At 43.3% G+C, this 25,992-nt stretch overlaps 1 protein-coding gene across 4 annotated transcripts in view; it reads left to right on the forward strand.

The window, feature by feature from the left end:
* The window catches only part of ebf3a (EBF transcription factor 3a), a 59,017-nt gene that overhangs the window by 23,632 nt on the left and 9,393 nt on the right, over positions 1 to 25,992 (forward strand). For 2 of the 4 annotated variants that reach the window (XM_087844994.1, XM_087844996.1), the window contains exons 7-12: positions 2,718 to 2,799; positions 7,490 to 7,607; positions 9,464 to 9,597; positions 9,700 to 9,826; positions 14,635 to 14,723; positions 23,450 to 23,515. In XM_087844994.1, the coding sequence (XP_087701120.1) occupies positions 2,718 to 2,799; positions 7,490 to 7,607; positions 9,464 to 9,597; positions 9,700 to 9,826; positions 14,635 to 14,723; positions 23,450 to 23,515 (616 nt within the window). The remainder of the gene's footprint in view (positions 1 to 2,717; positions 2,800 to 7,489; positions 7,608 to 9,463; positions 9,598 to 9,699; positions 9,827 to 14,634; positions 14,724 to 23,449; positions 23,516 to 25,992) is intronic. The other 2 variants (XM_087844995.1, XM_087844997.1) reach the window with 1 other exon arrangement.

Here is a 25,992-nt window from a genome sequence, read left to right on the forward strand (position 1 = left end):
TGTGCGTGTGTGCCACTGTCAGCACTTTGTCCTTCTGTAGGCTCATTAGAGACAAGCTGCAAGGAATGCTGGGTAATCAATACTGCTGAGACCCTTAGAGACCAGACACATCGCCTTAGAGCGAGTTCTGTCTTTTTTGTCCTTCTGTGCGTGTTTACAACCCGTTACCGTGGAAACCGCTGTGATGCTGTGGCACTGACGCTCCGCACACACCCATCCGGACAGCTGGCGTCACAGTATTTTGTAAAACTGTAGAAAGCAGAGACGGTGTTTCTGAACATGGGACCTGAGAAGGCTGGTGGGGCTGAGCGGAGGAGGCGCCGGCGTTGGGGTTGGCGTGCGGATGCAGCTGTAGTCTCGGCTCTTTGTCTTCTCTCCTTCATCCCTCCGTCTCTCCTGGGAGAGGATGACAGCGGAGGAGGAGAGAGGGAGGGAGTGCTCAGGGTTACAGCTGACAGGATGACAGAGAGCGCGTCCTTTGGATTTACCCACTGTAAGACATGCAGACACAAACATCCTGAGCCAGAGTAAATATGTCATCCACACTCTGAAACATAGGACGCATCTGCAAACTCTGATTGGTCAGCAGCTTAAAACCAAACTCGTCCTGAAGCCAGTAATAAGCTGCCTGGAAGCTCTTTAAATGTTTTAGTGTGATATCTAAAATATTCACACGTGCTTCACACAGTTTCATTAAACACGTCCGTGAATCTGTCTTACCACGCTAAACAAACCTGGACCAATCAGGAGAAAGCACAGGTAACTTCAGGCATGACAACAGTGATTTGATTAGCTGAACAGGTTTTACTCGTCACCTTCCAAGGTTCTCTACAACAAACTATCTCAACATAGAAACACAGACTGAGTAACTTCAATCACTTCATAACTTTTTGTTTAAAAACACAAACTCATGAATAAAATAAATAATAATAAATAATAAATATAAATAATAAATAATAAAATAAAAACTCATCACCTGCACTGTACAAAGGGACAGAGACCATTTTTATGTAACTTTTCTTGAATAAAAGCTGTTTAAATGAGACAACGCTTTAGAGAAGAACAGAAAAATCAGTTCAGTTCATTTTTATTTCAAACATTTCAAACGTGCTTTCACAATCATTACAAAATATCATTTCATTATTTGTTTGAAAAGGAGCAGAAGTATTTACTTATTTGTCCCCACCCCCTCACATTTTACCTCTCATTCATTTAATTTTCTATTTAGTCTTAAATTAAACAAACAACATATAAAACAAAAGTAAAACAAAACAAAACAAACAGAAATCAAAAACAGCTTCTTTCATATGAAAAAGACAGAATGTGTAAATTTGCAGATTCACAAGTTATGGAAAAAACAAACAAACAAACAAACAAACAAACAAACAAACAAACAAAAAGAACAACAACACCATTACCAGCAACATCACCGTCCTGGGTTAACACTGTTTTCTTTATTCTTCTAATTATTTAAAATTAGGTTTTTATATTTTAATTTAAACTGTTTTATGTTTTTACTTTCTTTTATTTCTTCTGTTAGTCTGTTCCATAATTTAACTCCTGCAATTGAGATAGACATTATTTGTTGTTCTGGCACTTTGTATTTTTAAATTCCCTCTTAAGTTATACCCACTGTCTCTTTCTATGACCAATTTACAGATTTCTTTTGGAAGCATTTTATTTCTTACTTTATACATTATTATTTATCACCAAGTCTTGGAATTTAATAGCTTGCATTTTGACAAAGAGTGCATTTGTATGGTCCCTGCACCCACATTATTATTAATCTGATGGCCCTTTTCTGTATTATAGTTATTGTTTGTGTTACTCTTGTATGTTTCCCCAGACCATTCATTTGTCTTATTGTTAAAGAAATTACAATCAAGATCTTTGTTGCTGTCATACACCAATGTCCTATTGTCAATATCTATGAGCTGTTAGTTGAAAACATCTGAGTTGTTTGTGCAACTCAGTCCCATCATATTTAGCAACGCTTTGCATTTATCAGTTTTATTCTTGTAGGTCCATCATCTCTTTGATGACTAGAACCTGCTCTGGTTTAACTCAATGAATATTTTACAGTCTGACGTCCAAATTCACTGTATTTTCTTCTGTTTTCTTAATATCCTTGCTCGTCTCGCAATGTCAGCATTTTTCTTGATTAGGTGTTTGTTTAAATAAACATTTGTACCCTTGAGCTTTCTTCCTCGCTTGAGCAGTTCTTGTTTCTGTTTTCTATTAACAAACGTATGATAATGGCAGGTATTTGATTTTTCCTTGGAAGAGGAGGCATCCCTCAATATTTTTACTGTCCATTTCGATACCCTTGTTTTTGAAGATGCCATTACCTGCTCTCCCCTCTCTCTGACGCTGCTACCCGTGCATATGTCTGATGCTTGGTTTCCAGTCCGTCACTATCACATCATTTACTCTTGAATATTGTTTGACAGTCTAGGATCGCCCCTGGATTCGGTGCTCATATAATTAAACCTCAAACCTTTATTGTAGAAGTAAAATGTTGATCAAACAGCTTCAGCCTTTTGATCTTAACCTGTGAGATGGTTTCCAGTAGAGCACTCCTCCTCCCAGCTTCACATTTGTGTACAGCAGATCATCCAGTTTGATCTTAGTGTGTGTGTGTGTGTGTGTGTGTGTGTCTATTACTGGTTAATAGATATGCAATCAGCCCTGATCACACCTCATCTGTGTGTTTGCAGGTTTTTCCTCAAGTTTTTTCTGAAGTGTAACCAGAACTGCCTGAAAAATGCAGGAAACCCACGAGACATGAGGCGATTTCAGGTAAAACACACACACACACACACACACACACACACACACACACACACACAGATGAATTCATTTCCCTAAAGGGCAGGACATGGCTGTGGATGATCCCATAATGCATTGCAGCGGGGCAGCCCAAGGCTTATTGCTTTGGAGATAAAATATGAGAGGTCATCAGAGACGTCTGTCTGTCCATCCTTCCAATTATTTGTGTTCAGCATCTGTTTGGTGTCTGAATGACGTGTCAGTCACAATCACGCCATTACTGACAGGATAATTCGACGTTCACTCATCAATAATGAAACTTTAAAAACAAATAATCCTTTGATAAGTAGAGCTGCTGTAGAACAAAGACCCTGATGTTCCAGAGGAACACTCGTTCATGAGAATGAGAGTTTGTTCCTAATGATCGCTACTGGATCAGAGTCGGCCCGTCTGATGCTGGTGAGAGAAAGAAACCAGAAGCTTCTCAAACATGAAGCCCCACCAAACAAAGCATGCCTGAAAGCATCAGAAGCTCCAGATGTTGAGGGTATCTGCAGATGTTTATCACCACGGCTACCACAATAGACGTGAGGGCGTAATAGCCCACGTAAGCTGCATTTATCTGTGGTGCTTCAGAGCATCAAAATCATAAAACCTTTCTGTAGTAGAAATGTGCTCCACACTGGGGGGCCATCACCAGATGAGCCGTGCACTAAACCAATACACAACAGAATCTGTCATTTATGTGTTTCTATTACATTGATCCTCAAAGTCTCTGCAATCAGGGAACAAAGAAAATAATCATGAAGTATAAATACTTGCACTAAAAGACAGACGGTCATAGCAGTTATTTATTTATTTATTTATTATTATTATTATTATTATTATTATTATTATTATTATTATTATTATTATCATCATTATTATTATTATATTTTTATTATTATTATTATTATTATTATTATTATTATTATTATTATTATTATTATTTATTATTATTTATTTATTATTATTATTTTCTTCTTCTTCTTCTTCTTCTTTTTATTTTTATTATTATTTTCTTTTCCCACTATTTTATAGCGATACATATGTGGGGTGTGGGGTGTTTGCATGTTGTTTGTGTGTGTGTTATAATATTGATTTGATTTGATGTTGGTATGTTTGACATCGTCCGTGCAGACACTCAGTAAAAGAAAATATCAGAATGCTGCTCTGCATTTACAGCAGCATAAAAATGTTTACATTTCATTCATGATCTCAGTAAAGGAGGCAGTAAAGCTGCTGTGACCCTCTGTGTTGCGTCTCAGCGAGAGCCTGCTGACCCCGTGCGCCTTCATGAAGCTCAGATTAACTGAGTGCGCAAATACAGACGCCCCACAGTTAAACACCCTCAACCACGAGAGCTTCATTCATCAGACACTTAACAACGAGCACCGCTTATCAGGAAGAAGAGCCCCATGATTGATCCTCATTATTGATCAGACCCATCGTACCATTACGGTCCAAAAGAGCAGCTGAAGCCAGCAGGAGGTGGCAGGAGAGAGGAGGAGCCATAAAACATAAACACATATTTGAAAAAAAAAAAAACCTGAATACCTTCAAATCTGCAGAAAGTAAACAAAAACGTTGATGTTATTATCGAAGGAAAACATGGAATGAGCTGCGATTTATGTGATGAACATGTTTCTACAAAGTTGCTGCATTACGTCAAACACATCAACACGTCGATGAGTCCGTCGATGTCTGCAGCACCAACAGCTGACGGAAGAAACGGCGACACAATTAAAGAAAACAAACTTCTGCAATCTGTTGCTCGGAGGAAAGTCAGTACAGAAATGTCAGGTTCATAGCGTCTCCTTCATTGCGCTGCTACCTGTTCACCTGTCATATCACAGGAACCCAGAAACAACAAGACAACACCAGCAGCCTGTTGTCGGTTACACCAGCTCAGTCTGTGGAACCAAGAACTTCAAACCTGCAGTTCCTCTGACATCCAGCAGAGGCAGCAGTCAGTCAGTCTGATACACAAACCAGCCATTACTCAGTTCCTACCTCGTAAGTTCACGAGGAAGTCCAGGAGAATGCTGCGTACTGGATGAAAATATCTATTATGTTAGCGTTAACTCAGAGTAAGCTAAAATAAGAACAGCACATTTTTACACCAGAGAATAAAGACGGGCAAAAGATTTCCAAATATACTGGCAGCTCTGCAGTGAGACATCAAAGTTAAATACAACGATGCAGTTATAAAGCTGAACTTTAATCAAAGCTCAGGAACAAATAAAACACTGAAATAAGCCAAACATGAACCATGGATCATCAAAGTGAATTTTATCTCATGCTTAACTTCCACTGGGTGGCGAAAGCCTGCGGGGGTTGAACGCGAGTGCCGTGATTCAGGCGTTTCTCGTGAGCCTCGACCTCCCGATCTCTGAAATTGTTGGAGCACTTTTGCAAACGGGCAACGATATTTAACTTCACACGTCTACATTCTCACCTAAAAATCTTTAAAGTTGTGATACAGAAAAAGTAATATTTCAAACTTTACTTTACTTGCCACTCTCATCCACTCTTGCCACTTTCCCTCTGGGCTTAATAAAGTCTTCTGATTTTCAGTTTTAGACGAAATGCATTCTGGGATACTTGGCTTCAACAAGCCCAGACAAGTACACACGAGCACATGCAAGTATGCATATTGAGAAACAACCTCTGGTTCGGTCTCTAGAGATTATTTCCCCCCTCGTAACAGCTGCAGGGGGGAAGATGTTTTATAACTTGCCTGTTTGCAGTATTGGGGGGATGGCCTCTTCGACTGACAGCTGCGAACTGTCTGCTAATATGGCTGCTGTGAGGTTATCGTAGTAACAGGGTATCCAAGGAGTCTGAGAAGCCTGTTAATGTTTAAGCTTCAAAGCCTCAGAAAGCTCTGTGTAATGCAGGTTCTGCAGCTTCATCCCACAGATGTTTTTACAGAAAGGAGATGCCCTACACCTACTGTCCACCTGACCAGCCAATCAGCTTGCAGAGCAGGTGATATTCACTCAAGAAGAAAGAAACAAGCTTTATTGATAACATACACAATCATACAGAGAAATGTGTCATGTCCGAGCTGCAGACGTAGCCGCGCCATTCCAACCCAGGACCTTTACTGGTTGCTGGGATGGGATCGAACTTGCAACTTCCACTTCAGGTGTCATCACTACACTATCCAGCTGCCACAGATTTTACTCACGAAGCTTCGCTGCTGCTGAAAGAGAGGAGATGTGTCATTCGAGAAAACTGCCTCTCTCCTCCGTCTGCTCGTTGTCTCACAGCTTCACGCACACACACACACACAGTAACACACACGCTCGCCGCCACGCTGCGCTGGCCACGCTGACAGGATGTTAAGTCCACTTAAAGCAGCGGGGCAGGGGGAGGGGGGAGACGGGCCAAGCGAGCCGCAGGAGGAGAGCGAGGAGGACGGAGACAGGTGAAGTCAGGTGTGTACTCGTGTGTGGTTGTCGTGGTGACAGCAGGGTGAAGGATGTGCTGGTTAGCCACTGTGGCGACAGAGGACACTTCTACTCGCTCTCAGCGTGACCTTCTGCTCCGTCGCCATGGATCAACGGCAACAACCTCGCCACGGCAACCAGCCACAGATGATGAATGGCCACAACCTGGCACCTGGCAGTGACATCATAAAGAAGGCGGGTTCATTCAGACAATGAACCTTTTTACGTTTGTCACATCATTTTATTTCCTGTGTTTAAACGCTTTATACTCGTTTAGAGTGTTCCACAAACTTTCATCAGGTCAGAGGTCAAAGAAATATCAAAGCATAAAGTTTACAGTTTGTTGCCAGGAGAACGTCCTCATTATGAAATCTTAATTTTGTTTTAGAAGCCTTTAATTAAAGAGGAAATAATGTCTGACGGTGACATCATCAGTGTGACAAGTGTTGGGAAGGTTACTTTCAAAATGTATCCCACTACAGATTACAGATTACAGATTACATGCCCCAAAATGTATTCTGTAATGTATTCCGTTACGTTACTCAATGAGAGTAATGTATTCTGAATACTTTGGATTACTTAATATATTATCATGCTGTTTACAACTACATGAATGTACTATTGCTGTGATTTATTACTGTTACTGAAGGTCCGCGGCTCCGAACCGTAGTAAAGGGACCTCTGGCTAATACGGTGGGTTCTGTGTCGGCTCGTAGCTGAAAACTAGCTTTACTTTGTTGTCTGGGTCAACTTTGCTAGCAGAGACAGAGAGAGGCGTTGAAAGGCTGCTCCAACAGAACTTATTGTTTCAGAGGAAAACACGAACACGGTGTACAGTCGAGTCTTAATAGCTTACTTACAACTGGGCTCGTCAAAAATATTTCTTCACGTCATTATGAGCTGTGAGATTGAGACACGGGCATTTGAGCCTCTTAATGTTTTGTTTGGGTTTTCACCGGCGTTGAAACCAAAAATAGAGAGAGCATAGCCTAATATATGAAACAGGGAAGTACCGCCGTGTAATCCATTTATTTCAACAAAGTAACTGTATTCTAAATACCACCTTTTTAAACGGTAACTGTAACTGAATACAGTTACTCATATTTTGTATTTTAAATACGTAACGGCGGTACATGTATTCTGTTACTCCCCAACACTGAGTGTGACATCACCAGTGTTTCTGCTCTTGTCCTGCTGATTAAATGTGTTTGTTTGTGTCTCTGCAGGTGGTTGTGTCAACGACGGTGAATGTGGATGGTCACGTTCTCGCCGTCTCCGACAACATGTTTGTGCACAACAATTCCAAACATGGCCGCCGGGCGCGGAGACTGGACCCGTCTGAGGGTACGCTTCTTTTTAACTCTTTTCTGCACCCCTCACTCAGAGCTGATGAACAAGTGCCAACCTCTCATCCAAACATGGCGACAGGCTGGGCGTGCTCAAAGGAGAACTTCCTGTCAGAGTTTCAGAGTCCACCAATCACAGTCAGCTCCTGTACTGAGAGCTCTGTCACTGGTCTGACTGGTGTAGGAGATCCGACAGTTGCAGAGAGACGAGTGTAATTTGCTCTGTGCAGAGAAATCAGCCCAGTGGATTGTGGGTAGGAAGACCAGACGCTCCAGGGTCCCCAGAGAGGACAGTGTGTGTCTATGCGTGCATGTGTGTGACTGAGTGTCTTTTCGCGGGCCGTTCAACCTCTTTAATTGCCCTCCTAATTAAAGACAGTTACCATGGAAACCACCCCTCCCAATCAAAGCGAGGGGAAGTCCCGTGGGTTTGAGCTCTCGCTCATTTTCAGCTCCGCGCTCGGTTATTTCTGCACACTTACCTCCGTGCCGTGAACGCTTTCAAACCTGCGAGTTCACCCAGCCGCCCAGTCCACCTCAGACCCACTGTCTCACACAGGAAGTCGTCGTCCATGCACCACGTTCTCCATGTCTAAAGTAAAACACCGCCAGAGTTCATTGTGTTGCTCTATGAACAGACGAGTGTTTAGATATTAGATCGGTTTCCTGAGAATGCAGTGGAAACTCAGGACCAGGTGGACTCGACTGCAGATGAGTGAAACACACGCGTGTTAGAAACACACGCGTGTTAGAAACACACACTCATCCCTGCTGACAGCCCGGCGACAGCGTGCGACTCTCAGGGTGTGATGGTCAGTGATGTTTGGGTCACTTTATAACAGATTTTTCTATTTCTAAAACATGAAGCGACAGCGCAGGAGCGTCACAGGAAGTCTGCACCTGACGCCAGCTCACAGAATCGCATCGAATAGAATATAATAGAATAGAATAGAATAGAATAGAGGTCAGGTGCTATAATGCCATTTCAAGTCATCAAGTGATGAGATTAGCTGCCCTACCTCTCTCTCTCTCTCTCTCACACACACACACACACACACACACACTCTCACACACACACACTCTCACACACACACACACACACACACACTCACACACACACACACACACACACACACACACACACACGGTACTTTCATTTCACTTTATAATTAATCTGCAGCCGCACTTGAAAGACGAGAGAGAAGTAGTCATTACCGGCTGAATATGTGTGTGTCTGAGTGTGTGTGTGTGTGTGTGTCTGTCTGAGTGTGTGTGTGTGTTATTGGAGTGAACTAAGCTAAAGCGGATAAAAGCCACAACCCAATTAACATTATGTGTGTGTGTGCGTGTGTGTGTGTGTGTGTGTGTGTGTGTGTGTGAGTGTGTGTGTGTGTGTGTGTGTGTGAGAGTGTGTGTGTGTGTGAGAGTGTGTGTGTGTGTGTGTGTGTGTGACCTTCAGTACTGTAGTAATGTAGCTCAATCTTTCTCAACCTGTGGGCCTGGACCCCTCGGAGTGGTCATGAAAGAGACTGAGTGTTCACAGATGGGCCGCCTGGTTTAAAATGTGGATGTTTTGATGCAGGACGTTGAAATAATGAAATAATGTTTGCGAAAGCTGCATTTCAGGAGGTGAAATGTAGTTTCTCTTCTCTGATTGGCTGTGGCTCACACTGGGATTCCTAATAAAAGCCAATCAGGGCTCCAGTCCTCTGCTTTCTGAGCATCTGTGGTTCATTTGTGCATAAGTTTTAACATGGAACCTCTGCTGGACACGAGAGGAACTGCAGCGTCAGTTAATGAGACGCTTCTGTCTCTCTCTCTCTCCCTCTGTGTCTCTTGGTGTCTCTCGTCCAGCAGCCACTCCCTGCATTAAAGCCATCAGTCCCAGCGAGGGGTGGACGACGGGCGGCGCCACCGTCATCCTCATTGGCGACAACTTCTTCGATGGCCTTCAGGTCGTCTTTGGCACCATGTTGGTGTGGAGCGAGGTAATACCCTTCCCATCAGTTGGATAATTGATCGATATAGCAAACATTGTGTATTGTGTGTGTCAATACAACAATGATAACTCTTATTTTTTCTCTCTCCAGCTGATAACCCCTCACGCTATCCGAGTCCAGACTCCGCCCCGCCACATCCCCGGAGTCGTCGAGGTCACGCTGTCCTACAAGTCCAAACAGTTCTGTAAAGGAGCGCCGGGACGCTTCGTCTATACAGGTAAGGACAGCTCCTGATCATCTGATTGGATAACACCACATTAACAACACAGGAGGCACCAGGTGGGATATTTGGACACCTTTTTAAAACAAAGCTTTATTTCTAGAAAATGAAGCTTATGTATAAGTTAAATAAGGAAAATCTGTGGTCTCACGTTTTCTATTTTTATTATTTAGCGGTCATCTAATTTTGGCTGTATGTTTCCAGTCCAACTTTATTTATAACGCACTTTAACATCCAGCCAGCACAGGACCAAAGTGCTGTACAGAAAACAAGTGAAAAAAATAGAATAACAGAAAACAGCAAAAATAAATAAATAAAACACGTAATACATAGAAATTAAAACAGCCCTATATTAAAAAAGAAAACAAGATAAAACAGCATAGAATCAACTAAAACCAACATCTCACGGGGTGTCAAAGGTCAGGGTAAAGATGGGCCAGTCTAACCACAAAACACCCCTGACTTCAACAGCACTCAGATGAGTCAGTAATGAGATCAGTTTTAAATAAATTCTGATGGTCAAACATCTGAACCGCTGCAGGTGCAGGTAACATCTGTCTGGCAGCTGCTCCAGCTTTCTTTCTCTATTTGTTGTCAGACTGGAGAACATTTCTTCTCTCCATGTGTCCTTATGACCAGAGATGGGCAGTAACGCGTTACTGTAATCTGATTACTTTTTTCAAGTAATGAGTAAAGTAAGGGATTACTATTGCAAAAACGGTAAATAGATTACTGTTACTTTCCCGTAGGAACGCTGCGTTACTGCGTTACTATAACCGTGATTTTTTTGCGAGAACGTCTCATGACAGTGACGTAAGCGAGCGCGACGTTCGTGACAACAGCTGTGTGCAGATCAACAATGGATCATATATCAAGTGCAGAGAGAGTATGAGCGTGCAGCGTTTAAAGCGTGGAAGTACTGACCTTACTTTGAGTTTGATTCCATAAAAAGTGACAAAAACATTAGTGTCCGTTGTGCGTGGGAAGAAAACTTCTTTTTACAGCGAAAAAACCCTAAACTTCCAAACAAGCACCAAGTAGCTACGACGTAATGGGAAACTCACAGAGAAACTCGCGGATTCTTCCACTGACCGCGGCACACCTGCACCAGGGTAAACCTCCGCCTACCCCACTCCTGCTTTACAGGTGAAAATAGAGCAACAGGACCGCTAGTCTTTGACTTTATTTATTTTCTGCTGTGTTTTACTTGCATCTATTTGAAAGACTGAGTGTAAACACACAAAATATTTTATTTTATGTGCTGGAATGTGCAGAAAATAGGTTTAAATGTTAACCTAATTTCTTCCAGTCAGAGAATGTTGCAGATAATTAAATGTTTGCTTGATGCATAAAGTTAAAAGATTAAAACTAATAAAACAAGTTTTAAAAAGAGACTTTTCCATTTGATTACATTTTGTATGATTATGCAGAAAAAGTAGAATTGGGCTGAAAGATCTATCACTTTATCACCTATTCAGGTTGTAAATCGTGTTTTTAAAAAGTAACTAAGTAACTAAGTAATTAATTACTTTTGAAAATAAGTAATCAGTAAAGTAACGGGATTACTTTTTTGGAGAAGTAATCGGTAATTAGTTACTGATTACTTTTTTCACGTAACTTGACCAACACTGCTTATATCCTCCTCTTCTCTCTCTTTATGTTTCTTTTATCTCCGTTCATGCTGCATTGCAGTAATTATACACATTCAAATCCCATTAACCCGAAACATCTCTGGACCTTTACGTTAATGACCTCACACTAACACTCACTTAGTGATGTCATCAGTCACATATTCACACAGCAGCAGATCAGAGGGATCCACCACCTCCACCCTACAGTGCCTGCTCTCAGCATGCGGGGGAAAGAAAACAGGAAGTGATGTTGAATAATACAGAGCTCCGCCTCAGGTAGCAGGTCTCAGTCAAGTTTTTCTGCATGAGGCAGATCAACACGTAAATGAGAAGCGCTGGCACAAGATCTAATATCATACTTAACTTGAAAAAAATTAAATGTAATATTTCTCAGACTGAAGTTTTTCCATAACATTAGATCAGATTAGGGTTTTCATGTCACAGAGTACATGGGTCAAACCTTTCAGCTGGAGCTACTGAACATGTGGCCTAGTTTCCTGTATTCATAACTAAAATCAATTTATGAAAAATAATTTTCTTAAGTATTTAAATTATAAATAAATTCTGAATAAATAAGATGGTAGTGCGAAAAGCAAGCAGCTAATCCTCGAGCTTTTAAAGTATTTACTAAAGGAACGAGCACCATAATGTTGGGGATTACCATCACCCTTCCTCAGTGGCTGAAATCATTTTAACGATGACACACGAATATAGACGTACAGCTTATCTTTATCACATGCACGGCTGCATGTACTTGTGAAGTACGTGAGTAAAGTAGAGCAGATCAATGGTGGAAACCCCGCCAACGCACATAAACGACACCGCTCCGCTCGTTATGGTTTCTCTCTGTGTGTGCGCTCAGGCAGACACACGGCTTCAGCTGTCATGCAATTTCCATGAGTATCGATCTCAAAGTATTGATCGCTCCAACGCCTCCTGTCTGACCCGCCTTCAGATTTTCACTACCTCAACACCCTCACACACACACACACACACACACACACACACACACACACACACACGTGTTCATATCCTAACTGTAACCCTGACACTAAAACCACATTTTGAGCCTCAAAAATGTCTCCAAACAGGTATTTTGTCCCCATAAGTGACTGTTGGTCCCCACAAGTATAGTAGTAAGCTACTTTCTGCCCTCACAAAGATGTCTAACACACACACACACACACACACACACACACACACACACACACACACACAGAGCGAACCCTGCTGGTCAGACCTGAGTGTGAGGGAATTGCAGCGCCTCTACACGTGTCGAGCTTCTCGTCTCATCTGTATCGACGTCCTGCTCTGCAGACACAGCCTGAACTGTCTGACAGTAAAACTCACTTACTAAACGAATACATACAAAATAAATCAGGACGGTTGTTTCACAGTAAAATACATCATTCGTGCAGCTGAGCCGCAACAGTGCCAACATTTCTTCAGGTTCAGTTTATCATCGAGATGAACGTCTCCTCATCCAAAGCACCAGAAACAAAGTGGGTTCCACATAAAGCTGTGCTGATGTTTGACAGGTGTACACACCTGACAGGAGCATAAAACACCGCCAGCCTGCGCACGGTTACTGACGACTCACTCAGCGCTGAGGGCGGAGCTGAAGCGTCTCCTCAGATAGCCGGGGACTGACAGATCCACGCTCGGTGTCGTGTCTGATCAATTCAAAGCCATCAAATCTTTATTAGCAGCCAATAGAAACAGCAGATCAGCTCAGCAGCAGCAGTCTGTGGCAGTTACCACGGGGACGCTCCATCACAACTTATTGATTGGATGGTTTCACTGTCTGCCGGTGTGCCTAATTAGAGCGCTTGAGTTCAGACAATTAGCCAATCAGATAAAGACTTTAATGACAGCTGGTTGGTTCAGGTGTTCCAGAGTTTATTAAACTGCAGTGAAACATGAATCAAGAGCATCGTTCATTCGTCTTAGCTCAGTGTGCAGAATGACATCAGCGTTTTTAGCAGCTCAGGTGTCTCTGGGCTGATGTGGAGTCGTGGTCATGTGACCTATAGTTGTCAAGGTAAAAGCCTCATACGAATGAGATACAACACATAAGAATAAAACAGTCACATCAACACAAACACGCAATAACAGGTCATTAAAAACAGCCAGACAGCATCACCAACAGCTGCACATGCCGTCCAAACATGGCGTCCTGAACAGTCGCTGATCCACCAGCTAAAGAGGAAAACGCTGCCAGGTTCAGGTGGTAACTCTGGTCTGACATCATCTACCTGATGATCAGGTGTTACTGCTCTGCATGTGGACACATGTGCTTAAAGATGCAGTGAGGATGCATTCAGGTTTGATCCGGGAGGACTCGGAGCGACTGCAGGTGGAAGAAACACAGGTGACAGTAAAGTGTGTAACAGTCAACAACACAAGGTCACAGCCACTCGCACAACTATAGATAACACAGACATCTGGAGAGCTAACACACTCTTATAACTGCTGCCTGTCACGCCCTGTGAGCCTTCAAGGACTGAACACACACACACACACACAGTTTGATGTATAGGAGAGTCGGTCTAAAGCTTGTTAAATGCAGCTGAACCAAGACGGGATTATGATTCATGCACTTCACACACACACACACACACACACACACACACTCTGAGTCCTGGCTGTGCTCGGCTGCGTTCACTGACGCTCTGATTTATCACCTCCCAACCAGTTTAAACTGTAAATGATGTTAGAGGAGAGAGGAGGGGAGGGGAAAACAAAAAATGAACAAGTCTGATGGATTCGGCGTGTCTGAGGGTTGCAGATTCGCCGCGATGTGCACGGCTGCAGTTATTACACCTGACAAAGAGCGGCATAAATTATCAGTTCAAACTGAAGTGTGTGGTTTCCCATCAGCGTGACAATGACGCCTCCGTGTGTTTCCTCCCGTCGGTCTAATCCAATCGGCCCGACAACTTTCTGGAGTATTTTCATTGACATTTATTTTTTCCTTTGTTCTCTCTGTGCACGACTTACATGTTTAATCCAGAAATAATCTGAAATGCTCACATGTAATCTGTGAGAGGAGTGTCTCACGTCTTCTCCACGGCCGTCTGAGCAGCTGAAGACTTTAAAAAGTTTAACTAGTGAACAAATGTGACGATATTAATGTTGTGAGGTGTCTAACGAAAAGACCTGCTCCCTCCTCAGCGTTAAACGAGCCTACCATCGATTATGGCTTCCAGAGGTTACAGAAGGTCATCCCCCGCCACCCCGGAGACCCGGAGAGACTGCCGAAGGTAGGACGCGCTCAGACACGCAATCGTTTTATACAAACACACAGAATAAGTGATTATTGTCGGTGTGTTTTTTCCATCAGTCTGCGTTCTGGTTGGCTGCTCAGAGTCCTGATAATCATCAGCTGCATCCACCGATTCTGCTGTTTAACTTGTTTTTGTGTGTCCACTCAGACCGCAGCTTCTAACACACACACAGTTTTCATCAAACCTGTAGTTTGGACACCAGTGTCTGCTTTCACGTTTGTCCTGGTTTGGCTGAATTTGGTTTTATATATAAGGCGATACTTGGGTTGCTGCCTTCTTATCTATGTTCCCTGCTTGTAATGAAACGTGCTGGTCAGTATTCTCTTCGTCCGCATGGTTACTTGTTGCTTTCTGCTCCATTTGCCCGAACTGAACTTGGTAAAAGAGCTTTTGTCCATTTAGCACCTTTGGCTTGGAACAAACTGCAGAACGACGGGAAAATGACTGAATTTATTTCATTAAGTGCTTTTAAATCTAAACTACGAATCCTTGGGGCCAAGTCCATAACATGCAACTGTTTCAATTAGATTGATTGTCATTTTAACTGATTTTTTATTTATTTATTTTTTTTATTTGAATTTTATTGAATTTTATTTTATTTGTATTCTTTCACTTATTGTTGCATGTGTGTTGTTGCTGCCTGTGTTTGAGTAATTTCTGTAACTGTGAGACACCTGCTGATCTTGGGCAGGTCTCCCTTGAAAAAGAGGTTTTTAATCTCAATGGGATTTTCCTGGTTAAATAAAGGTTAATAAATAAATACATGATGAATCCAGCACATCTGCTTGCCATCGCGTTACCACACGTTTGATGCTCCAGAGAAAAGGCTGACGGTAAAGTCAGCTGGTCAGTGAACGATCTGTAATGAAGCAGGAACTTCACATTCCCCCTCTGTGGGTTCATTTTCACCCGGTGGGGTGAAAAGCGGTGCAAAGGTTAACATGATCCAACGCCCTCAGTTTGCTGGCTCCAGTCAGAACCAGCAGCGAGTCCTGCGCTTGTCTGTTGAAGAAGGAAGCTGCTTCCATGATGTTCTCCTTTTATGCTGCCACTCCTGTTCGCTGTTGTGAGGATGTTGTTTAGTTTCCAGTTCACAGCTTTTCAATCAGACTCTGAAAATCATCCCACATTTCTCATCGGTGGAGGCCAAAGTTTTTCTTTTTAAGCTCACACTTTCACATCTTTTACCCATTTTAGATTTGGGGACTTTTTTTCAGATGGGTTCAAACAATCAAGCAAAGAGACAGAATCAGAGTTTCCCTTTAGGGTGGACATGTAAAAACTGCTGTGCTGCTTCAGGTCAACAGTTCAGTGTATGTGTTTGTGTGTTTCAATAATAACTCATAAAGCAGGTTTGGGATCGTCGGGCTGTCCTGATCCTGGATCAGCTGTCCAGTTTAGAGGAACCAGGATAAGATGTTTATACATATCAGGCCTAATCTGGATCGTCCAGATTCGGATCAGAAGCGGGATGCTGATGTCAATTATCCGACACTTCTATTCACCCCCTCGTTTAATGAACAACCTTGCAGTAGTTGAAAGAGAATTTCTCCAGTGTGCTTTCAGCCTCCAGCTGCTCTGATGTGAGCTGACATGCTGTTAGCTCCATAATGAAAACCACATCTTTAATAATTCATCTGTAATGGTTTTATTCAATTACCCACGCTGCCTTGTGCTCAGCGTGCAGCCGAGTGACTGTTGACCACAGAAACGCTAATAACTGGAAATAATCCCGACTGTTTCGGGGGGCTGACTGCGACGGCTGAGTCGGGCTTACGTGTGACGGGTTGTGCACTCGTGACATCACACAGGTCACAAACCTGGTCACGACCATGTTCTGGCGAAGCACACACGGCTGATCTCCCTGTGTGTGTTCAAACAGCGGTGCCTTGTGAACACTCGGTGCTACCTCGATACACAAATATACCTGTGATTTGAAAGCAGTTATAAAAAGGGCCGCGACCCAACCCTCACATTGGAAGCTCTTATTTCATGGACGCTGTCACGATCAGCAGTAGATTCACCGATGCTGTCTCTGTAGGTGCAGTTGTATTCTGCTGGTGGTTTCGTCCTTCCCGCTGTCACCAAGTGCTTGCTCATAGGGGGTCGTATGATTGTCTTTACCCTACAATATGAAGCACCTGGAGGCGACTGCTGCTGTGATTTGGTGCTGAATGAAAGAGAAGTTTGCTGATAGTCTCACTGAAGCCTGTGATTGGTTGATTGTACTGTAGTTTTGTTTGATACACCTGTTCAAAGTGTGCTCACAAGTATGTGAACAGCTCCCAGGAAGTTTCCTGTTGAGCTTTGAAGCAGTAGGAGGTCAGTTTGCTCTGTGCTTTTGAGGTGGAGGCTAAAGATGGCACGCTGTCCCACTTCCTCTGTGTCCTCGTCAAACATGTGAGCTGGTGACAGTCACATGATGAGACATTTTCTGAGAGTGACACCTGCTTCTGACCCTACAGACGGACGGAGTTTGGGTTTGGTGCCATAGCGACACCAAAGATTAAACTTTAAAGTGTCGGTATGTGCGGCAGCTGCCGTCAGTCATCCCGGCACGGACGCCACAAAACACGTTGAGGTCAGAAACACACAAACCCAGTGACAGGCATGTGCACGAGCCACACACACACACACACACACACACACACACACACACACACACACACACACAGACACACACACACAGACACACACACACACACACACACACACACACACACACACACACACACACACAGCTTGAAGGAGAGATCACCCTGTTAGTCCAGATTACAGGACAGTTCACACTAACCTCAGTGTTAAAGCTGTTTCCATGGTGATCAAGTGACCCTGCATTCATCATCATTAGCTGTCCGTCACACACACACATATATACACTTGTGTGTGTGTGTGTTTGTAGAATTTAATGCTCTTTCCTGTGCGTGTGTGTGTGTGTGTCTGTGTGTGTGTGTGTGTGTGTGTGTGTGTGTATGCCAATCTCTTTTCTTGCCACATGGCTGCACTCGCTGATTACCTGATTTGACTGTTTCAACCTCCCTGTTTGCCAATGGGCTTTATACACACACACACACACACACACACACACACACACACACACACACACACACACACACACACACACACACACACACTTTTCAGCCTTTCTCTTATCTGATTTATAAAAAATAACTCCTCTGTCGTCTTGTTTCTGTTTCTGTCCTGCATAATAAACTCTGAGCTGTTTTCATAAATGTCCGTGTTTCGGATGTTTTTATCCAGATGTGGGTGAAGAATCCCTGCAGATGTTCAGTTTGTGGGGGTGTGCACATAGCCCTCGTGTTGGTGCTGCAGAGTCGATTTCTGGGGTCAGATTGTGGTTAATCTGCTCACGCTCAGTGACAGCCTTCAGTTTTCCTTTTGATGGAGTTGGTTGGAGTAGAGAACTCTAACACATTAACATCTGCTTAATGTTACTTATCTGGGTCCGCGTCTCAGGGGCAGCAGGCCAACACAGATGGCCAGATCTCCTTCTGCCACCAACTCCTCTGGTGGGGACAATGCCAGCATGTCCTGGGTCTGACCCTCCCAGCTGTATGTGGCCAGATGTCAAACCAGTGGTGGCTCCACTCTCAGCCTCTGATGAATGAGCCCCTCACTCATCTCTAAAGGTTCAGCCTCCAGCAGATGAAGCTCATTTCTGCTCCTTGTGGTCATAGCTGAGGGTAGATCAGTAAACTAACAGCTACACCTTCACCCTCACCTTCGTCACAATAGACTGGCCACTGTGTCCACCATCCGCCAAGAAAGAGTCTGACTCCACCGGTGTATGTTTCAGATGTTTGAAAGTGTTTAGGATCAATTTGTTTACAGTACCATCTGTTGGTAAAAGACTGCAATGGTGATTTTTATGAAACATGGCGGAGAAGAAGGCAGCAGTCCCCAACCCCCGGGCCATGGACCAGTACTGGTCCGTGAGTCGTTTGGTACCGGGCTGCGAGAGTTGAGGCTTGGGTGTGATTGTTGGTTTTTAGCGTTATTTTTTGTTTTCATTTTTATCATTAATTCGGTTTTCCCGGGTCTTTTCCTGTGTGTTTTGAATAAATCGTGTTTTTTCGGTACCGGTACTGGTTTTATTTTGTTGTATTTATCCGCGACACCTTAAAGGCCGGTTCATGAAAATATTGTACGACATAAACCGGTCCGTAGCGCAAAAAAGGTTGGGGACTGCTGACCTAAGGAGCCAATTATTTCGTGGATGTGGATCAGAAGGTGGATCCAGATGTTTGGTTAAGCTTTCAGAAACCCCGTCTCAGTGGGAAACCTCCCTGATTGAGCCCCACTCAGCTTCAGCTGCTTCTGAGGGTTACAGAGTTGTGACCAACATCCCTGTGCGCTGCTAACATCACTCGTTTGTCGCTGAAATATGCTGCTGTTATTATTTAGTGTCTGCAGAGGTCGGGGCTCTCTGCACTTTCAGGCTGAAAAATCTTTTTGTGGCTTTCCTATTTTCTCTTAAACGTGGGGCTCGTCCAGCATTATCTGATGTTTCTGTAAAAGCCTTCTGTGTGGAAGTCCTTCTCAGTGAGGAGGAAGTTTGTGAGAGTTTTGCTTTTCTCTGTTTTCCTACTTGTCAGATTTTGGGGTTAGTTTGTGTTGCGGCTGCAGTAATCACAGATCCACGGCTCGGTTTGCGGAAGCCGTGAATCCGGTTTGTAGGCTAAAGCGGGGCAATTCTAGGATTAGAGCTTTGGGGGTGCTGAGCACCCAGAGAGCTGCCCAGCCAGGCAAAATAAACTTTACTCTGTCAGTCCCTGCATCCTTAAATGCCTCCAGTTTTCCAGTTGTCTCTCTGACTGTCTCCTTGGTGCATTTAAACCTGTTCCTCCTCATCGTCTGTTGTCTTCGTCTCCGTTATCAGTCATCATAATTTTACCATCTCTGTGCAAGTCTGCAAATTTCTTTATTAAATCACAAGATTCTTAAATTCATCAAGTCTCTCCCTGGGTCCTCGTCACAAAACATGACATCACTGCTTTGTACATTTTAACACAATTTAATCCCACATTTGTGAAAGAAAAGCAAAACACTTTTTTGAAAAGTCTGTAACAAAACCATCAAATCTGATAAAGGTTATTTAAATGCTGCCAAAGAAGAATGGATTGGAATAAAAAGAATACATATCCTAACCTTAATTACTGGGAGAATAATGTGTAATAATAGTGAGTAAGAAGTAAACTGACTGCATTTTTATGACAGAGATTCACCTTTAACGTTTATGTATAATATAATACAGATACATAAAAAATACACTCCAAAAATAGAATATAGTCCTTGAATGTATAAAATGTTAATAAAAAATATAAAAACTTCCAGATTGTGAGTAAAATCAGTTTTTTTCTCTTTCTCAGTTTCACAGTTTCTGTCTGTCTCTGTTCCCTGTCTGTTTTCTTACCTGGTTCTTCCTGACCTTGTACTTTCTCCTCACGTTCCCCCTTTCCTCTCTCCCTCTTTGGACTGACAATCATACACAAATAGATTCAATTAGATGAAAAAAATTACATTAATATGAAAAAAAACAAAAAGTCCTCTCTCAGTGTACTTTCAACCAAAAGGAAAAAAACCAAACCACACGAACATCTAATAAAAGATATAAATACTAAAACACTGATCCAACATTATCCTTTATTGATGGATCATTTGATTTTACACTTTTACCTGAATGTGGCTCCTTTTTTTTGAAAAACTTCCTCATATCCATTATGAACCTGGCTGTCTCTCTGTACACACACACACACACACACACACACACACACACACACACAACAGGAGTTATGAGGTTAATGGGCATCCAGTCAGTTAGCTAGTTAGTATCCATTTCAAACAGGACAGTGGTAACAACAGCAGGCTGCGGACAATTTAAAGTTTTAGATTTTAAATAGGCTGTATACATTTCAAATTTAGCAACAGGACGGTCAAATGCTGATTTTACTACAGAGCAGGACGGATTGTAGGGTAGCAAACATCGTCGGAAAACACGTTTTCAACACTGCAGGTTACCTGGTGTAATGCTTTCCAGCTAAAAAGAAACATGGTCTGACTCCTACCAACTATATAAAGAGTAACTGAAGGTTAAATGCAGCTAACATGTCCTGTTTTAAAGCAGACACTTCCACCTCCGCTCTGCTGCGTCTCAGCTCTGGCAGAAAGGGCGCTAGAGCCAGAGCAGGGGAGAGCTGGAACAAACCATTTTGGGAGGGGATTTGCATTTCACTTTCAGGAAATGACCAGCTGATTGCCAGAGTTTCTTCTGTGTGACCACATGGCACAGGTCAGCCGGGGGTCCATCTCAATCTAATCGATGCATGTCAGTCTAGTTCGTCGCTGTGACTCGCTGATTTGTTTCTGTGATGAGTTGGGGAGCAGCGAGTAAGTCAAGTTTAATCAATGTGTCAGAGCTTCAGCTGATCGGTCAGCTGATGAAGGCCAAAAAGCCACACCGTTATTTCTTATACAGCAGCGAGCTCAGTGTTAGCTTTTACAGTTTTTACATTCATTCATAAATCCATCTCGGTGAAAAGACTCGCAGCGCCACAGGTTCTTCACCTGAAAGGACGCCCGGCCAGTCACTCAGGTGTCGCTCTGACTTTTCTCATCAGTCATGCAGATAAAAGAAAGTTTGGAGCTTCGACACTTTTCATTCTTTGTCTGCATGAACAGTGAGCTCCACCTGCTGTTGACCTCATTTACTCAGACTGGTAAACACAGAAAAATAATAACTCCTGTGTTTCATTCAGAAAAAACTATTAGGTGGGTGTTTTCAGGGTTAATTTATAATGACGGGCTCCACTATGTGTGGATGGAGGCTGTCGTGATCACAGGGAGGATTTGATTTGATCCTTTGTGATCTTATTTATTCAGACTTTTTCATCTCAGTGTAATTATTCATCATGTTTCAGATATTAAAGTTCATTTCCTGCTGCTGGAGCTTAAAGACAGGATCAGTTCGTCTGTGTGTGTGTGTGTGTGTGTGTGTGTGTGTGTGTGTGTGTGTGTGTGTGTGTTGAGTTAAAAGAATAATTGGTTTCCTCCTCGGTGATGACATCCCGCCCTCCAGCTCTAACCTCGTTCATGTGTGTGCAGAGAGGTGCTCGTCATGTGACGGCGTAACAGCGAAACACTTGTAATAATGAGGCTTTCATTTGTCTCTATAAACACAGTGTGTGTGTGTGTGAGTGTGTCGACACACTGGAACGTCGCTCTGCATAAATGAGCAGATTAAAGACGATCGGAGGCTGAAAGCTCCTTCACAGAAATGACTTCCCCTCTCATGGTGTGCGTAACACACACACACAGAGCTGGCAGTAACCTGACAGTCACAGTGTGTAAAACTGGCCGTAAATCACAGTTCATAACATTTATTTGTGATCCAAGAAATGATATTGGTAACGGTGAAAGGACAGAGGAGAGAGAAAGGGAGGAAGGATGAGGGGGGAAACAAGAAAAAGGAGAAAAATGGAGAAGTGAGAACAAAGGAGGATTAGAGGAAAGAGAAGAAGAGAAAAGAGAGAAAATGCATGCAGGGTAAGAGAAAAAGAAGGAGTGATTGATGGGCAACAATTAGAAGGAGGGATAGAATGAACAGAGCATGGAGAAAAGCAGAGTGGACGGATGCAGGGATGGAGGAGAGGAGGAAGAGGCGAGGAAGAGGATGAAGGGGGCGGGGTTAATTGAAAAGCCTCCTGAAGAAGTTTGTAATGAAAAGCAGCAGATTAACTGAGAGTGTGTTTAATTAAGATAAAGACTAAATGAAGCATTGTTCTGTCACTGCCTGATTACACGCACACGAACACACACACGCACACACAAACATGCACGCACACACACACACACACACGCATACACACACAAACATGCACGGGCACGCACACACAGTGGCAGCTGTTTATTGAGCTGCATTTAACACTAAAACTGCTCATTGAAGTGAAATGCTTCAGTTTTTAAGAGGCCCAGAGAATGTGTGTGTGTGTGTGTGTGTGTGTGTGTGCTCTGTGAGGTGTAACTGAGCTCTGATTAACATAAACACTGTTTAAATTTTCCAGTTCAGGTACAAACACACAGAAACAGAGGGACCCCTGCTGATGTTTACAAGCTGTGATTGTTACTGATCTCTGCACTGCATGCTTTCTCTATGCAGATGACACCCAGCTCTATCTGTCCATGAAGCCAGATAACACACACCAATGAGTTAAACTGCAGGAATGTCTTAAAGACATAAAGACCTGGATGGCTGCTAACTTTCTGCTTCTTAATTCAGATCAAACTGAGCTTATTGTACTCGGCCCTGAAAATGTTAGAAATATGGTATCTAACCAGATTCTTACTCTGGATAGCATTACCTTGGCCTCCAGTAACACTGTGAGGATTTTCACAGGTTTCTTCCTGTTAAAAGGGAGTTTTTCCTTCTCACTGTCACCAAGCTCTTGCTCATAGGTCATTTGATTATTGGGGTTTTGCTGTGTTGTTGTAGGGTCTTTACCTTACAGTATGAAGCACCTGGAGGTGGTTGCTGTTGCATTTTGGTGCTATATGAATAACATAATATTAAACAGAATTCATTAGAGCTGTTGAAAATGTTCCTGCAGCCTGTTCACAAGTGACACTGGCAACACGACTTCATCGGCTTTTGTTACGGACCTCATGTTCTCCTCTTCTTCTTTCAGGAGGTGCTGTTGAAGAGAGCAGCAGACCTGGTGGAGGCGCTCTACGGAATGCCTCATAATAACCAGGTAAGCTGCTCACCTGTCTACACACATCAGCTGACATCACTGTGTTTACCTGTGCAGGTGACCCGTATTAACAGATTCTTGTTCATATATTCAATTCAATTTTATTTATATAGCGCCAAACCACAACAAAAGTCGCCTCAAGGTGCTTTATATTGTACAGTAGATCGCACAATATTGAGTCTAAAGGCTGACCGGAGACGAGGTGTGCGCACAAGCTGTGGCTGCAAGTGCAACATACACGACGTCATGTGGCGTCGGCTCGTGTCCACACACCGAGGACGCCGCTTCAGTTTGAATCCGTTTGAATCTTTGTGTCTTTGAGGAGGAACACGAGTAGAAAATAAAGAATGAGGTGACACAAATAGGAAGTGTTCACTGTTAAGTTAAACTCTGTGAATAAACTTAGTGAAACAAGCTGTGAGCGTGTCTGTTAACCCAGGAAACAGTGCTTCAGATTTATTAGACAATTAAAAAAAATGTAATCTGTCAAAACGTGTTTTAAACTAAGAATGATGTCATTATTTATTCATCAAACAACAAAATTAATTCATGTTTTTATACCCAAATAAGAGCCGGCACAGAATTGAATTCAACCACTCAAATGGATGAAGACAAACTGAACGCTGAGAGCGAAACACAGCTGAAGTACCTCCACCTGTCCAGCAGAGCGCTACTGATCCACGTTATCACGTCTGGTTTCAAAAACTCTGTGATGTCATCTTTTACTTACAGTCATTGTGTCGAAACCAGCGCACCGCCTTTTGCTCTGAGACGTCACCATGTTTTCACTTCAGTGGTTTGAGCAGCTTCAGCTTCATGGACATGAGTGGAAACAAACTGTCTACGATAAGAGCTGCACGAGTCTCACAGAGAGAATATTTATTCATTTTTACACAGTTTTACTGGATTGGCCAATCACAGGAAGGACAGTCAGCGAACCAATAATCATGTTTTACAGATTATTGATGGCATCATCATCAGACTGTCTCACAGTTCAAACCGGAGCTTCTTTAACTTCACATGAAGCTCATTAAACAGGACAGACTTCCTCCTCCCCCTCCTCCCCTCCTCACCACCTCCTTCAGGTTTAGGAGTCACAGCCTCCTGAAACACTGAAACACTGGCAGAGGAGGAGGAGGAGGAGGGAGCTCTTTATATCCCCCATCCTCCCCAACAGAGTCTCTCCGACACGCTTCTCAACCCACCAGTTAATCACACACACACACACACCACACACACACACACACACACACACACACAGGTCTATTGAAATGAAAGCGTAACCTTGAACAGAGTGCAGAGCCTGTAAACAAATGTAAATCCAAATGTAGTGATAATAATAATAACTCTGTGTGTGTGTAAACTGAACATGTGTGTTTTTAGAGTCTTGAGCTGTTTAAGTATAACGAGCCGCTCTCAGGATCTTTAGCGCATGTCAGACAGACATCAGAGTGCCCCCTGCAGGCTGGTCAGTGAAGTATCGTGGATCGTTACCCTCAATTACACTGGAAAAAAAGACAAAGAAGAGAAAGATGGTGGCAGTAACAATATAATGACCTCAGTGTGATGAGATAAAATCAAAAATAAACTGACTGAAATCAGAAATCACAGAAATACAATAAAGTGCCTTAGACTGAAAACTGCATGCTAGGGTTAGAAAACATGAACTCTGCTGTTTTTCACTATATTTCACTACCAGAAGACAACACTGCAGGCATTGAGGGCAGCTGCAAGTACCTGGGGATCCCGCAGGCGAATGGGAACCATGAAGAGGCCGCTAGGAAAGCTGCAACCACCAAGTACCTGCAGAGGGTCATGCAAGTCCTGAGGAGTCAGCTGAACAGTAAGAACAAGATCCGGGCCATCAACACGTACGCCCTGCCCGTGATGAGGTACCCTGCTGGGATAATAAGTTGGCCAAAGGAGGAGATAGAAGCCACTGACATCAAGACCAGGAAGCTCCTTACCATGCATGGAGGGTGTCACCCCAAGTCCAGCACCCTGAGGCTGTACGCTAAGCTAAAGGAAGGAGGCCGGGGACTGGTGAGTGTCAGCACACACATCAGTCCAGGATGAGACAACGAACATCCACGAATACATCAGGGAGGTGGCCCCAACCAACCGTGTGGTCAGTGAATACCTCAGGCAGCAGAAACCCAAGAAAGAGGAGGGAGACGAGGAACCATCACGGAAGGACAGGCCCCTGCACGGTATGTACCACCGGCAGATAGAGGAGGTGGCTGATATCCAAAAGTCCTACCAGTGGCTGGACGAAGCTGGACTGAAAGAAAGCACAGAGGCACTAATCATGGCAGCACAAGAACAAGCTCTGAGTACAAGATCCATAGAGGCTGGGGTCTATCACACCAGGCAAGACCCCAGGTGCAGGCTGTGCAAAGATGCCCCAGAGACAATCCAGCACATAACAGCAGGATGCAAGATGCTAGCAGGCAGGGCATACATGGAACGCCATAACC

Source organism: Neolamprologus brichardi, chromosome 8 (assembly GCF_056152115.1).
Source record: "Neolamprologus brichardi isolate AB-2024 chromosome 8, ASM5615211v1, whole genome shotgun sequence".
Taxonomy (NCBI): domain Eukaryota; kingdom Metazoa; phylum Chordata; class Actinopteri; order Cichliformes; family Cichlidae; genus Neolamprologus; species Neolamprologus brichardi.